Raw genomic sequence first — 13,043 nt, forward strand, 5'->3', positions numbered from 1 at the left:
AAAACTTACAAATAATTCGGTTCAACACTCTCACACCAAGCACATAGATATCCGCCATCACTTTCTAAGAGATCATGTTGCTAAAAATGATATATCACTAGAAGGTGTAAGAACCGAAGATCAGTTAGCGGATATCTTCACTAAGCCGCTAGATGAGGCAACATTTTGTAGATTGCGGAATGAGCTCAATGTTCTTGATTTTGGTAACTTCACTAAAAGATGAGCTTGTGTTGTCCCTTGCATTATATTGTAATATATTACATGTTTACTGTATGGCAATGCATTTAGGGCTTGTCTAACATGGTTAAGATAACCGCCATAAAGCGTGTGAAGAAGCTTAACCTTGGATCAAACTTGATAAGCAACTAGATTTACTTACAAGTATTGCATATGCATGAATGTTGTTTTGTCATTTTATTCCATTTGCCCTTTTATTGCCTATTTTCATAAAAAGAATTATAGCCTAAGGCAAAATATTTTGAAAAACTTGAGGGTTTGAGAGAGATCACTCACATTAGTCCCAATTGATGTTTATTTGGATCTTATTCAAGTTGGGACTTGATTGGGAACATGCAGTGTGAAGGATCTTTGAAGATTTGCTGAAAAAAGAGTGACCGAACGCTGCACCGGACTCTGATGTCCAGCGTCCGGTCAGTTCACAGGAGGTGAACTTGCTGTGAAGGAGTGACCGGACTCTGCCTTTCTGCGTCTGATCAGAAGTCGTCTCAGCGTTCGGTCAATCATGAAGACATCAAGGCTAGGTGACCGAACTCTAGTTGCGTCCGGTCGATGTCCACCGGACGCATCCGGTCACGATTCCAGAGGAATTGGACCTCTCTGGAATCGACTGGACGCTGGGTGGTAGCGTCCGGTCATTAGATCTCGTGTGGCTTTCAATTTTTTTCTCCTTTCCTTTCCCGTCGCGTTGGGGGCCACCATAAAATCAATTGCATTTTGACCTAAACCGCATCTCGCCTTCACGCAGCGCCGCAGCATCGCCGAGCCGCCGGATTCACCACCGCATTCACCGCTCACCTGCGCTCGCCTCTGCCCTCGCCGCCGCCGCCGGTGCTCGCCGCGCCTACATAGCTCCTCTCCATGCCAGTGCAAGCTCCACCCACGCGCCTCCGTTCCAGCACCATCGAGGTCTCGCCCTAACCTGCGCTGTGCTTCTCCCAAGCCATGGCCTGCGTCGCCGTGGTCCAAAGCCGACCCTCTGCCGTCCAACGCTGGGCCATCAATTCACTGCTCACCGCCAACCCTAACACTAGATTTGGTGGTTCCCCGCGTGTCACTTCTCTTTTTATCGGATCATCGTTTTGTCAGGTAGCAAGCCAGTCATCTCAATTTCGTACCTAAATTGCTTGCTCTCATAAGATTTCGCATCTATGAGGTATATTGTATTTATTGTATATCTATCTATTCCATCGTGCAGCGAGTCGGTGCCATTGAGATCGTGTGGCAGTTGTCAGTCAACTCAGAGCCAAGCTCGTGAGTACGGATCGAGGCCAAGCCTCGAAAGTGTTAGTGGAAAGTTGATCTTGTCAGCGGTAGTGGTTCTAGTCAGATCAGATGGCTCACACCAAGAATGTTGGTGGTGGTCTAGGAGATGATGATCGGAGGCCTCCGCCTCGCCTGCCTACAGATCCTAAAGGCAAGGCGATGAAGAATATTGCATCCAAGAAGCACAAGTACCCTGATGTAGAGACAACCAGAGCAGTAGCTGTTGTAGAGGCCGTAGAGCGTGCCGAGAGAGGAGGTGCCCGCAGTGGAGTTGTTATAACAGATCATCTGTCACCAGAGGCGCAGGGCCGACTGGAGCATATTGAGCATCTTTATGGTGGTCCACCTAGGACTGTCATGATGGCAGGACGACGTATGGCTATTGAGGAGCCTCAGCCTCAGGGGGAGTCCCAGCAGGAGCCACAACAGCAACCCCCACCAGCAGAGCCGACAGAGTAGCCTCAGGAGGGAGAGCAGGCAGAGGAGACCGAGCAGGCACCATAGCCCCAGCTACGCCGCTCTGGTCGTACTTGTGTTCCAGTCTCACCGAGGCCACCGACACAGCGGAGGGGATCTCGTCCACCGCCTCGACCACAGGGTTCGCCTCCAGTGACCCACCTTGACTTGAGGGCCGCCACGGCCAAGCAGGTTCAGCAGCTTCGCTTTATGGAGTTTGATGTGTGGTTTCCACCTAGGAGGGATGAGAGAGCAGCAGAGGGTTTCTACACGCCACTGCAGGAGGATTTCTATAATGCCTATCTGAACAGTGGAGCAGTCTTCAAATCTCAGAGAGTCTGCAGCATAGAGGCTATAGTCGCAGCAGCTAAAGAGCACATTCGCCCCTACCTTGCATATCTACCGGGGCTGACAGATCTGATTGGCTGGACATGATTGTATGTACCATCTTGGGTTCAGCAGTTCTATGCTTCGCTCTACATTAACCCGCATCATAACTTTATACACTTTGTATTCAGAGGCAGAGACTACATGATGATGAGTCATAGGGCCAGGGAGATACTACGGCTATGGAGCAGCCTATCAAGTTATATGAGGTATGTTATGGACAGCAAGAGCCTCCCAGGCGTCCTCATGGTGGTTTGGTGCCCCCTACAGATCTTGTGCGCCATTGCTTCAAGAAGCCCTTTGGTGAGGGGTCGAGGAGGAACCCCAGTGATCTTACTCCTATAGCTAGAGTGCTAGAGGCTATCATAAGGAGGACACTACTTCCCAGGATAGGATACAGAGAGGGTTTGACTCGCCTCCAGCTTTGGCTCCTCAACGTCCTGATGCAGCAGACTGTGTTTGATATTTAGGACCTCCTTCTATCAGAGATGGAGGATACTATAGCTGAGGGCTTCAAGGGTCACAGACAACTTCCATATGCACATTGGATCACATTCCTTATTCTTAAGGCTGTGCAAGTTAGGACACCAGAGATGGTTGCAGAGTATAGAGGTGCCACCATAGAGTTTCCAGCTTATAACATGGCACAGAGGATCGGGCATAACACACCACAGGCACCCACTCAGCCTCGCCGTCGTCCAAATGTACCAGAGTCCACAGCTCAGCAGGACAAGATTATCAGAGGCATAGCCGCTACTGAGGAGGAGCAGCTTGAGGCTTAGGAGGAGAGGAGCGAGTCTAGTGATAGTTCGGATGACGACTACCTTCCTATTCCTCAGATGCCTCCATGCAGACATGATGCAGAGGCCGGCAGTTCTAGCTCAGCTCCACCTGCACCGCAGACGGACCCCGCTTTGATTGCTATCCTTGAGCGGATGTAGAAGGATCAGGCTAGATAGGCTTAGGAGACCGCTGCCAACTTTGCACAGTTTTAGGCTCATCAGGGCGAGTTCTAGTGACAACAGCAGGCCCTCTAGCAGTAGCTTTTGGGATTCATGCAGCATGTAGTGACAGCCATTGGGGCCCCACAACCATAGCCTTTGCCCCAGATTAGTCAGCCTACTACCACTATGATGACTCCAGCAGTACAGCCCAGTGGGCTTCAGAGTCAGGGATAGCCTCCAGCTCCGTTTGCTTCTCCCATAGTATAGGTGTCCTAGTGGTTATCCTTGCCAGTGGTAGCCCCGCAGTTCACACCACTTCAGACGGGCTTCACACCGGACCAGTCACCCTCGTTATTTGTGCCTGACACGTCAGTCTCTAGGAGTCTTAGAGCATCCTTTAGCGAGTTGACAGGGATGCCTACACTGCCACATATGCATGCCCCAGGTCCTTCTACAGCAGCTCCCATCGTCGTGACTACTTAGAGGCTCTCTTCTTCTGTCGCATCTTTAGATCCTACGACAGACATACTAGCAGCATCACAGGCAGCACCTGCCCTAGCTCAGACCCAGACCACTTCAGCGACGCTTCCAGCCACAGAGGGTCAGTCAATGCAGAGCTCAGGGTCAGATGATGATGGCACCTAGTTTTAGCTTGCTCCTCGTACCTCAGCGCTCGGCTCGTCCGCTGCAGCCCCGCCGACCGACCCTTAGGTTTTGGTGTTTGACGCCAAAGGGGGAGAGGGTTCGAGTATGTAGACTCAGGGGAGCGACTTTTATGGGGAGCCTAGTTTGCTATTAGTCTATTATATACATTTGGAGTTTTATTTGTGTGATACACTATTACTATTATGCATTCGTGTGTTTACTTTCATGCATACTATTATATCTATGTGATAGTGATATCTACGTGATTGTGATATATGACATATGTGCTCTCTACTTTGCTCTCTACTTTGAATTCCTTTATATGTCATATCACTTGTGTTATGCTCATTTGCCTTGCTTCCACGTTTATACTCCGATGCAAATGAGCTTTATTACTTGTACTCATGCTTATTTCATATCCTTTGAGTACATTATGTTGGCTTGGGTCATATAAGCTTGACTAACTATTTTGTTCTTATTGACAAAAGCTTATATGAGCCAAGCATTTCAAAAACCTCACTCTTTCACATACTCGAGGTGGTATTGTCATCAATCACCAAAAAGGAGGAGATTAAAAGCATCTAGGCCCCTAGTTAGGTTTCGGTGATTAATGACAATACAAGATTACTATGACTAACGTGTGTTTTGCAGAGACAATTAAGTTAGGTCATGGTAATGTTGATCAATTGGGCAATCGAGGTGGTCATGCCCCTACGATGGAAATTGTTTCGGTTTTCAAAGGTTGGACGACAAGGTTAAGGATGACTAGTTCTAAGTATCGATTAGAGTTGGAGAGACACTTAGAGTAGTTTAGGACTTTGTTTTTCCTTTGGCCGTACTATTAAGGGGGTATGGACGGTTAGCTTGACCTAGATGAGTCTAGTGAGTTAGGTGTGGTGCACACTTGTTAAAACTAGCACTAGGTAGCTCCTACATATGCCTAAGATCCAATGGAGCAAACTTTATTCACATATGATCGAGAGTTGGAAGTGAATGGAGGGTTAAGTACTGACCGGACGCTGGCTCCGGTGCGACCGGACGCTGGCCGTAGGGTCCGGTCAGTTCATTTGATCAAGGAGATTGCGTTCGGTGCGACCGGACGCTGAGTGGTCGAGTGACCGGACGCTGAGGACCAGCATCCGGTCGACTCCAGTAAGGTTCCAGAGGAGAAAATCTGCGACCGGACGTGTCCGGTCAGTACTGACCGGACCCTGAGGGTTCAGCGTTCGGTCGAGTACAGTAAGGTTCCAGTGAGGGTTTAATGCGACCGGACGCGTCCGGACAGTGGTGATCGGACTCTGCCAGCGTCCGGTCAACACTTAAACACTGGTGTATGGGTTGAACTGATCGGAGCGTCCGGTCAACATGACCGGAGTGTCCGGTCACCCCGTAGAGGCACATAACGGTTCATTTTTCAGGCTGTCTTATAAATAGAAGCTCCACTCGTGTGTGGAGTTACTTTTGCTCATTCCAACAGCTGAGAAACACGTTTGTGAGTGCCAAGAAGAGCAAGGTCCTAGTGAGGTGATTGAGATTTGAGAATCTAAGAGAGTAGCCTCATTAGTGAATCAAGAGTAGCAAAGTGTGCATCCACCGTTCTTATTAGGCTTCGCGTGGTCATGTGAGAGTTTGTGTTTGTTACTCTTGGTGATCGCATCACCTAGACGGCTTGGTGGTGATTGAGAGCTTGGTGATCACTCGGCGGAGCTTGTGGGTGACCCAACTCAAGTTGTGAGCTGTTGTGGGTGATTCACCGTGACGGAGTGTCGAAGAATCAACCCGTAGAGAGCACTTGATCCTTGCGCGGATCAAGGGGAGGGCTACACCCTTGCGCGGGTGCTCCAACAAGGACTAGTGCGGAGTGGCGACTCTCCGATACCTCGGCAAAACATCGCCGCTTTCCTCTCTCTCAATTTACTTTGAGCATTTACTTTGAGCAATTCAATACTTGTTCTTACATTCATAGAATTGCCATGCTAGAGTAAGTTTGGAACATAGATTGTAAGTCCTTTGTGCGTTAGATTATTAGAAACACTTTTCTAGGCACAAGAGGTTAATTGAGCTAACCGTAGGATTTAATTATTGCAAGAAAATTTAGAATTAGCCCAATTCACCCCCTCTTGGGCATCTTGATCCTTTCAGGCCATATACTTTTACAGTATTGTTATCTTATCATGCGATCCGTGTGTTTTTAGTACAAAAGTTTAGCTGTCCCGTAGAAACGCACGGGCATGAACCTATTTACATATATACTTGAACCTGTGTGTACATGATTATATGGAGATGCAGTGGAATTTATTCATAGATTTATTGACGTATGAAAGAAATGGATATCGTAGAATTCTTTCTGCCGATATAAAATATTATCTTAGCCGTATCACGAAAAAAGTCTATACAGTAGAGTTTATGAGCCTACGATGTCGCGCTCTCCGTGACTATGTTAATTTCACGAACTTTGCCTTTTGAATTAAATGTCACTTTGACGTCGGTATTTAATTTAATAGTATTGTTATCTTATCGTGTAATCCGTGTATTTTTAGTACAAAAGATTTAGTTGACTCATAGCAACGCACGAGCATGCTAACTAGTGGTGTGTATAAGACAAAAGGGCTGGGGAAAAAAACATCAATAATTGAAGAGGAGGTTTTAGTGACGAGAGAGGAATACAAGAATAAAATGATTGAATCCAGATGTGCATTCCTCAGAGCCCGGGTGGGGTGATAGCAAGGACCGGATACAAATTCCCACTAGAAAAAAGAAAGCTAACACACTAACATATGCTCGCCACAATGCAAACCTTTTTCACCGCTTAGATCTGCAGCTCAGCTGTGCAGGAAAATCTTTACCTTTTGTCGCTGTCGAGATCTTGCAAGTTGGGGGCATACGTACAACGTCACATGCAGCTTGGTATTACTTAACTCTGAGCTGACAGTAACTTCGTGTTATCTATCGATGAAATGTGATGTCCATAAACTTTAGTCCTTTCGGGCTCTTTGAATCCATAGACTAAACTTTAGTCTTCTAATTTACGATAACTGATTTGTCCTTATTTAATTATTCATGCACCAGTTATGCATACGAGTGGCATGGGGTATTGGGCGTCCAGCGCTCGCTCCGAGGAAGTTTAGCCCAGTTTTAGGCCTCTTTAGGCCCTGTTTGGTTGGGCTTTTGGCTTTGGCTTTTCGCCCCAAAAGTCAAAAGCCCAACCAAAGTGGCTGCTTTTGGAGGGTGCTTTTTTAGAAGCAGCTGCTTTTCCGTAGTTCATTTTTGAAAGCTGGTTTGACCCTGCTTTTGGCTTTTGGCTTTCTGCTTTTCGAAATTGGTGGAATAAAAAGCTCTTCCATAGTTGTTTCAAGAGAGATAAAGATAAAAGGTATATTTTATACTTGTTTAACCAAACAGCTTTCAGCTTTTCTACAGCTCACAGCCCACAGCAGCTTTTCCACAACTCACAGCCCACAGCAGCTTTTTTCCACAGCCACAGCTCAACCAAACAGGGCCTTAGGAGTAAAAGATTTTAGCTCAATTTTTAACCATTTGCTCACTTTTAGCCTCCCTGATTGGATCCTATTAGTATGCGGCGTCAGGTCGTGCTCTTAAAGGAAGTTGTTGCAAAAATTAGGAGGGTCATCCTGTTGGGTATTCACAGCTAGCCCTACAAAATTGCCATTCTTGTTCATGGTTTGGTCCCGACCTGATCAAAGAAGTCGTTCGTTGGGATGACAGGAACAAGGTAATTCCCAAAGAGGGAATCGAAGCTTTCATAGCTTCGGCACCCCTCATGCTGCGCTTGAAGGACAGCAAATCGCTTTGCCTCTCTAAGTTTGTTGAGATCAACTCTCGCTGGCAGGGAACCCGGAATCTGCAAAAGTGTTGTTCACATCAAGAAAGGATGTTAGGAGGGAATATCAAGAAACAGGAGAGAAAGCGGCCATTGCCAATGGACGTGTCAGGGCATACCGACGATGAGTTGGAAGATGCTACCGACTTGTCCTTATCTAGGGTAACTTGAGAAGGCCTGGCCCTGTGTTCCCGAGAACAAGATAAATTATGCAACAGACAACACAGGTCCATTCGGCTTACCCTTCGGCTTCTTTTTTCAATCAGAACCGTGTTTTTCTCTCACAACAATTCTAGTTCAGTACAATTTTGCTTCTTGTGAATTGGTAACTGTTAAAAAAAATGACAAAAGATAGAATAGATTTGACTGGTACTATCACGGCGTCAAATCATCAACTAATGCCCTGTTTGTTTGGCTGATAAGGCGTGGCTGAAAGTACTGTTGACCGATTTATTGTGAGAGAAAAATACTGTTCGTTGGCCGAAAAATACGGTTTATAAGCCGAGCGAACAGGGCGTAAATCATGAGTGCCATTTGTAGCCCACTCAAGTAGGTAGACCTTGTTTAAATCCAGGATGTAAAGTTTTAGGATGTCACATCAGAAGTCACTTGGTTGTCACATAGGGTATTCGAATACTAATAAAAAAAGAAATTACAGAATCCGTCGTTAATCCGCGAGATGAATTTATTAAGTCTAATTAATAAGCCATTAACGCATGTGTTAGTGTAGCACCACATTGTCAAATCATGAACTAATTAGGATTAAAAGATAGTCTCGCAAATTAGTTGTAAATTATGCAATTAGTTATTTTTTAGTCTATATTTAATACTTCATGCATGCGTCCAAACATTCAATGGGATATGAAGTAAATTTTAAGGGAGGAACTAAACAAGGCCTTAACGTATTAACAGTAACAATGATCAAAAAAGACATTTCATGTGATGTTCAATAACATAATAACGTGTTTTGTCTTGTCTTAACTGAGAAGCACAAACCTATTTGGCTTGGCATAGCTACCTGAGAAGGAACTACAGAGCATGAAATTTTTCCTTTTGTTATTTTAGGCTATATTAAGATACGCCCTCCAGATAACCTAATACTGATACTTAAATTTACAACACACAATGGAAAGTTAACTGACAGGATAGATGGTTCGCCATGCATGCGAGCGGCATGGGGTATTAGGCGTCCAGCGCTCGCCCCGAGAGAGTTTAACCCAGTTTTAGGCCTCATTGGGAGCAAAAGATTTTAGCTCAATTTTTAGCCATTTGCTCACTTTTAGCCTCCTGTTTGGATCCTATTAGTATGCGGCATCAGGTCGCACTTTTAAAGGAAGTTGTTGCAAAAATTAGGAGGGTCATCCTGTTGGGTATTCACAGCTAGCTCTACAAAATTGCCATTCTTGTTCATGGTTTGGTCCCGACCTGATCAAAGAAGTCGTTCGTTGGGATGACAGGAACAAGGTAATTCCCAAAGAGGGAATCGAAGCTTTCATAGCTTCCAAGGCACCCCTCATGCTGCGCTTGAAGGACAGCAAATCGCTTTGCGTCTCTAAGTTTGTTGAGATCAACTCTCGCTGGCAGCGAACCCGGAATCTGCAAAAGTTGTTGTTCACATCAAGAAAGGATGTTAGGAGGGAATATCAAGAAACAGGAGAGAAAGCGGCCATTGCCAATGGACGTGTCAGGGCATACCGACGATGAGTTGGAAGATGCTACCGACTTGCCCTTACCTAGGGTAACTTGAGAAGGCCTGGCCCTGTGTTCCTGAGAACAAGATAAATTATGCAACAGGCAACACAGGCCCCGTTCGGCTTACCCCATATCTCGGCTTCTTTTTTCAACCGGAACCGTGTTTTTCTCTCACAACAATTATAGTTCAGTATAGTTTTGCGGCTTGTGAATTGGTAACTGTTAAAAAATGATAGAAGATAGAATAGATTTGACTGGTACTATCACGGCGTCAAATCATCAACTAATGCCCTGTTCGCTTGGCTGATAAAGCGTGGCTGAAAGTACTGTTGACTGATTTATTGTGAGAGAAAAATATTGTTTGTTGGCTGAAAAAATACGGTTTATAAGTCGAGCGAACAGGGCGTAAATCATGAGTGCCATTTGTAGCCCACTCGAGTAGGTAGACCTTGTTTAAATCCAGGGTGTAAAGTTTTAGGTGTCACATCGGATGTCACCTGATTGTCTTATAGGGTATTCGAATACTAATAAAAAAATAAATTACAGAATCCGTCGGTAATCCGCGAGATGAATTTACTAAGCCTAATTAATAAGTCATTAGCGCATGTGTTACTGTAGCACCACATTGTCAAATCGATACATCTCGCAAATTAGTCATAAATTATGCAATTAGTTATTCTTTAGGCCCTGTTCAGTTCCCGGGGAATGACCTCCGGGAACAATTCCAGGCCGGATCGGTAGTTTCATTTATATTAGCTTTTCAGGGCCGGAACTGTTCCTCGTGTCGTAGCGCTGTAACCGAACGGAGCCTTAGTCTATATTTAATACTACATGCATGTGTCCAAACATTCGATGGGATATGAAGTAAACTTTAGGGGAGGAACTAAACAAGGCCTTAACGTATTAACAGTAACAATGATAAAAAAAGACATTTCATGTGATGTTCAATAACATAATAACGTGTTTTGTCTTGACTGAGAAGCACAAACCTATTTGGCTTGGCATAGCTACCTGAGAAGGAACTACAGAGCATGAAATTTTTCCTTTTGTTATTTTAGGCTATATTAAGATACGCCCTCCAGATAACCTAATACTGATACTTAAATTTACAACACACAATGGAAAGTTAACTGACAGGATAGATGGTTCTGGTTCAATGGATTAATGAGGATAATGACTAGAAGAAGCAGAAACATATTTGACTTGCACAGCAATTCTTAATGATCTATGTCTAGAGGAGACAAAATTGAATGTTCTATGTTTTTGAGTTTATATGCTATACTATAGTCTACAGAGTACAATCCACAATTGGAGTTGAGTTAACAGAGGAACGTAAGAATGGACGAAACAAAAGGTAGAGTTACTTTTCCCTTTCCTGGCAACAAATAGCGTTGCACAAGTAATCAAGCAGAGTATTAGACAATACATACACAGCCTGCTTGACTCTTCAGGTTCAGGATCATGCGAGTCTGAAAAAGAAAATCACTAGGACCCCTCGGGGGGAAATGCACTGTTCTTCTTCATACCTGTGCCCACAAATCACCCAATACCACCTATGCTACTCAGCTATGGCCGATGCCCTAGCAGGTGCAGGCATATTGGCAGAAATGCAAAAGGAAGGTTCCACACGAATATTGGGACTTTTTGCCGAAATACGGAAGATCACACGCACATTGCCACACTCCAAAGCCCCTTTTGAAGAACACCAAAACCTAACGTATGAGGATGCCCACGGGATGCCTAGTCCGGAATCTCTTGCCTAAAAGAAACCTACACTTGTAGCCATCTGCCCACTCCACTAGCTAGGACGGAGCCTCTCCAGTCCACTCGTCGAAACTAGAAGGGGCAGCGCAGCTCGTTCGGACGAAATCAGGCATAGGCGTCCACTAAATCAGAGCGTTGGGACTTGGGAGCACGTAGCAGTCGCAACAAATATAGCTAGGAATCTCGCGAGAACTTGGGAGGGTGATCAAAACTAGTACCTCCTAGGCGGGTCGATCTTTCGCTGCTTCGGTGGCGGCGGCGGCACCGACGCCGGGGAGGCAGGATCTGACCCGGCCGCCATGGCACAGCCGCACAGACACACACGACTCCTCCCTCCCTCGGTTCCCGGCCCCGGGTGCTCGCAGGGCTAAGCCCAGTTCTTTTTCCGTGCTTGGTAGTACAATTGGGCTGAAAGGGGAGACCTTTCCGAGCCCAGGATAAACCCATCATAAAGTTTCCTAAAGTTTTCAGTTTGTTGCGGAATTTTGCCATTTTGGCCCAGCAAATTCAAGGAAGCAGCGGAGGGCTCGTCGCATTTCCAACTCCAGAGAGTGGGATTTGACCAGGGAATGCGTAGGGAGTCTTTATTTTCCAAAATCATGTGCTCACCGTGCCATTATGTCCGGGAAGCACGAAATTATGAGCGTCTTATTGGCGTACGACGTTGTATCGACATCTTTGCTCTTTGGTGGTGGGGGGGGGGGGGGGGGGGGGGGGGGGGGGCGTCGTTCTCTGTGCACCGTGCACAGTTGTCGATGTCCTGAATGCCTTGTCAGGTGTACACATTACACCTTTGTCGTTTCGTAATCAGATGAACGGTCGCCTTTCTGGTACCGATCCCCAACCTGTTTATCGTAACGATGCATCGCTGATCGCTTCAGCTCAACCAGAGCATTGATCAGTCCATAATCCATTCGACAATCTAACGTACGCCCTGAGAACTGACAGGCAAGAATCATGCATGCGCTGGCTTCGGTTCCAGGGTTCAATTTCGTGCAGTTTACACAAGTTCTTACGCTTTCTGACGACGACCCGTCCTGCGCTCGTCCAACCTTTTTTTTATAACCTCGTCCAACCTTTTAAGTACCTTTCTAATGGTACGACCGCCCGTCGATCAGAAGCAGCTCGCGCTGCCAGAGCTAACCGATGAAGCGCAGCCGCGGGACGCCAAGCGGCACCCGGCCAGGGCGTGGGCACATGGAGCACCGAGCACGTCGCGCGTCGCGCCGCCTGCGGCGTGCCTGTCCGCTGCTGCTTCGGCGTCCTAGCGCACTGCGCACGCACGTACTCCTACGTACATGACGCGCGCACGTCGCATACTCCTACGTACTAGCAGAGACAAGGACGCGAGAGAGCCTCTCTCGAAGTCTCGAGGCCGTGACCGTGATGGCTTGATTAATTGCATCTTTCAGTCGCGTTACTGTTGCTGCTTCCATTTTTGTGTTTTCGTTCCCTCTGCAGCTCTGCTTCGTCAGCCTTGATAGAACGAGCAGCGACCAGGTGGATCAGAGATTTCTGTCTACAGTATCGTGCATCGTACTGTAGGAGCTCGTTAGGGCGTGTTTGGTACGCGGGCTCAAGCCAACCCGGCCTAGCGGCCATGCCAATGCCAGTCATAGCCGGTCCAACACGGTGCAAGCGGCCTTGTTTGGCTGTTTGTACCAAATGGACTAGATCCATATGAGATTGTATTTGATAGCATATCTGGTGGTCGAAGGCCAACTAACTCCAACCGCCACTTTGAGATCCTGTTTGGCACGCGGCCAGACCCTAAATCGGCATCAGAGAAGAACACAGAGCAATAAAACAGA

General features: G+C 46.5%; 1 protein-coding gene across 3 annotated transcripts; it reads right to left on the reverse strand.

Moving 5' to 3' along the window:
* Positions 1–7,187: 7,187 nt before the first annotated feature.
* LOC136453212 (uncharacterized) lies at positions 7,188–11,575 on the reverse strand. 3 transcript variants are annotated; one of them, XM_066453794.1, is made up of 4 exons: positions 11,451–11,575; positions 9,202–9,372; positions 7,896–7,959; positions 7,188–7,797 (listed from the first exon to the last, which is right to left on the reverse strand). In XM_066453794.1, exons 1-4 carry the CDS (start codon positions 11,531–11,533, stop codon positions 7,612–7,614), a joined length of 504 nt encoding a protein of 167 aa, XP_066309891.1. In that variant the 5' UTR covers positions 11,534–11,575; the 3' UTR covers positions 7,188–7,611. The 3 variants fall into 3 exon arrangements, 2 of the variants coding, with proteins under 2 accessions (XP_066309891.1, XP_066309892.1); XM_066453795.1 differs by lacking the exon at positions 9,202–9,372 and having other exon boundaries at positions 11,451–11,556; XR_010758972.1 differs by lacking the exons at positions 7,188–7,797; positions 7,896–7,959 and adding an exon at positions 9,472–9,543 and having other exon boundaries at positions 8,668–9,372; positions 11,451–11,571.
* Between the last annotated feature and the right edge of the window lie 1,468 nt (positions 11,576–13,043).

The sequence above is a fragment of the Miscanthus floridulus genome, chromosome 5 (assembly GCF_019320115.1).
Source record: "Miscanthus floridulus cultivar M001 chromosome 5, ASM1932011v1, whole genome shotgun sequence".
In the NCBI taxonomy this organism is placed as follows: domain Eukaryota; kingdom Viridiplantae; phylum Streptophyta; class Magnoliopsida; order Poales; family Poaceae; genus Miscanthus; species Miscanthus floridulus.

What these genes read in the sequence shown, in the direction of transcription:
- LOC136453212 (XM_066453794.1), bottom strand. Translation starts at nt 11,533, where the DNA reads ATGGCGGCCGGGTCAGATCCTGCCTCCCCGGCGTCGGTGCCGCCGCCG. An exon ending in AAGATCGACCCGCCTAGGAG is followed by an intron (nt 9,373 to 11,450) that starts GTACTAGTTTTG and finishes CAACTTTTGCAG; the next exon opens with ATTCCGGGTTCGCTGCCAGC. An exon ending in CGAACGACTTCTTTGATCAG is followed by an intron (nt 7,960 to 9,201) that starts GTCGGGACCAAA and finishes TCGGGAACACAG; the next exon opens with GGCCAGGCCTTCTCAAGTTA.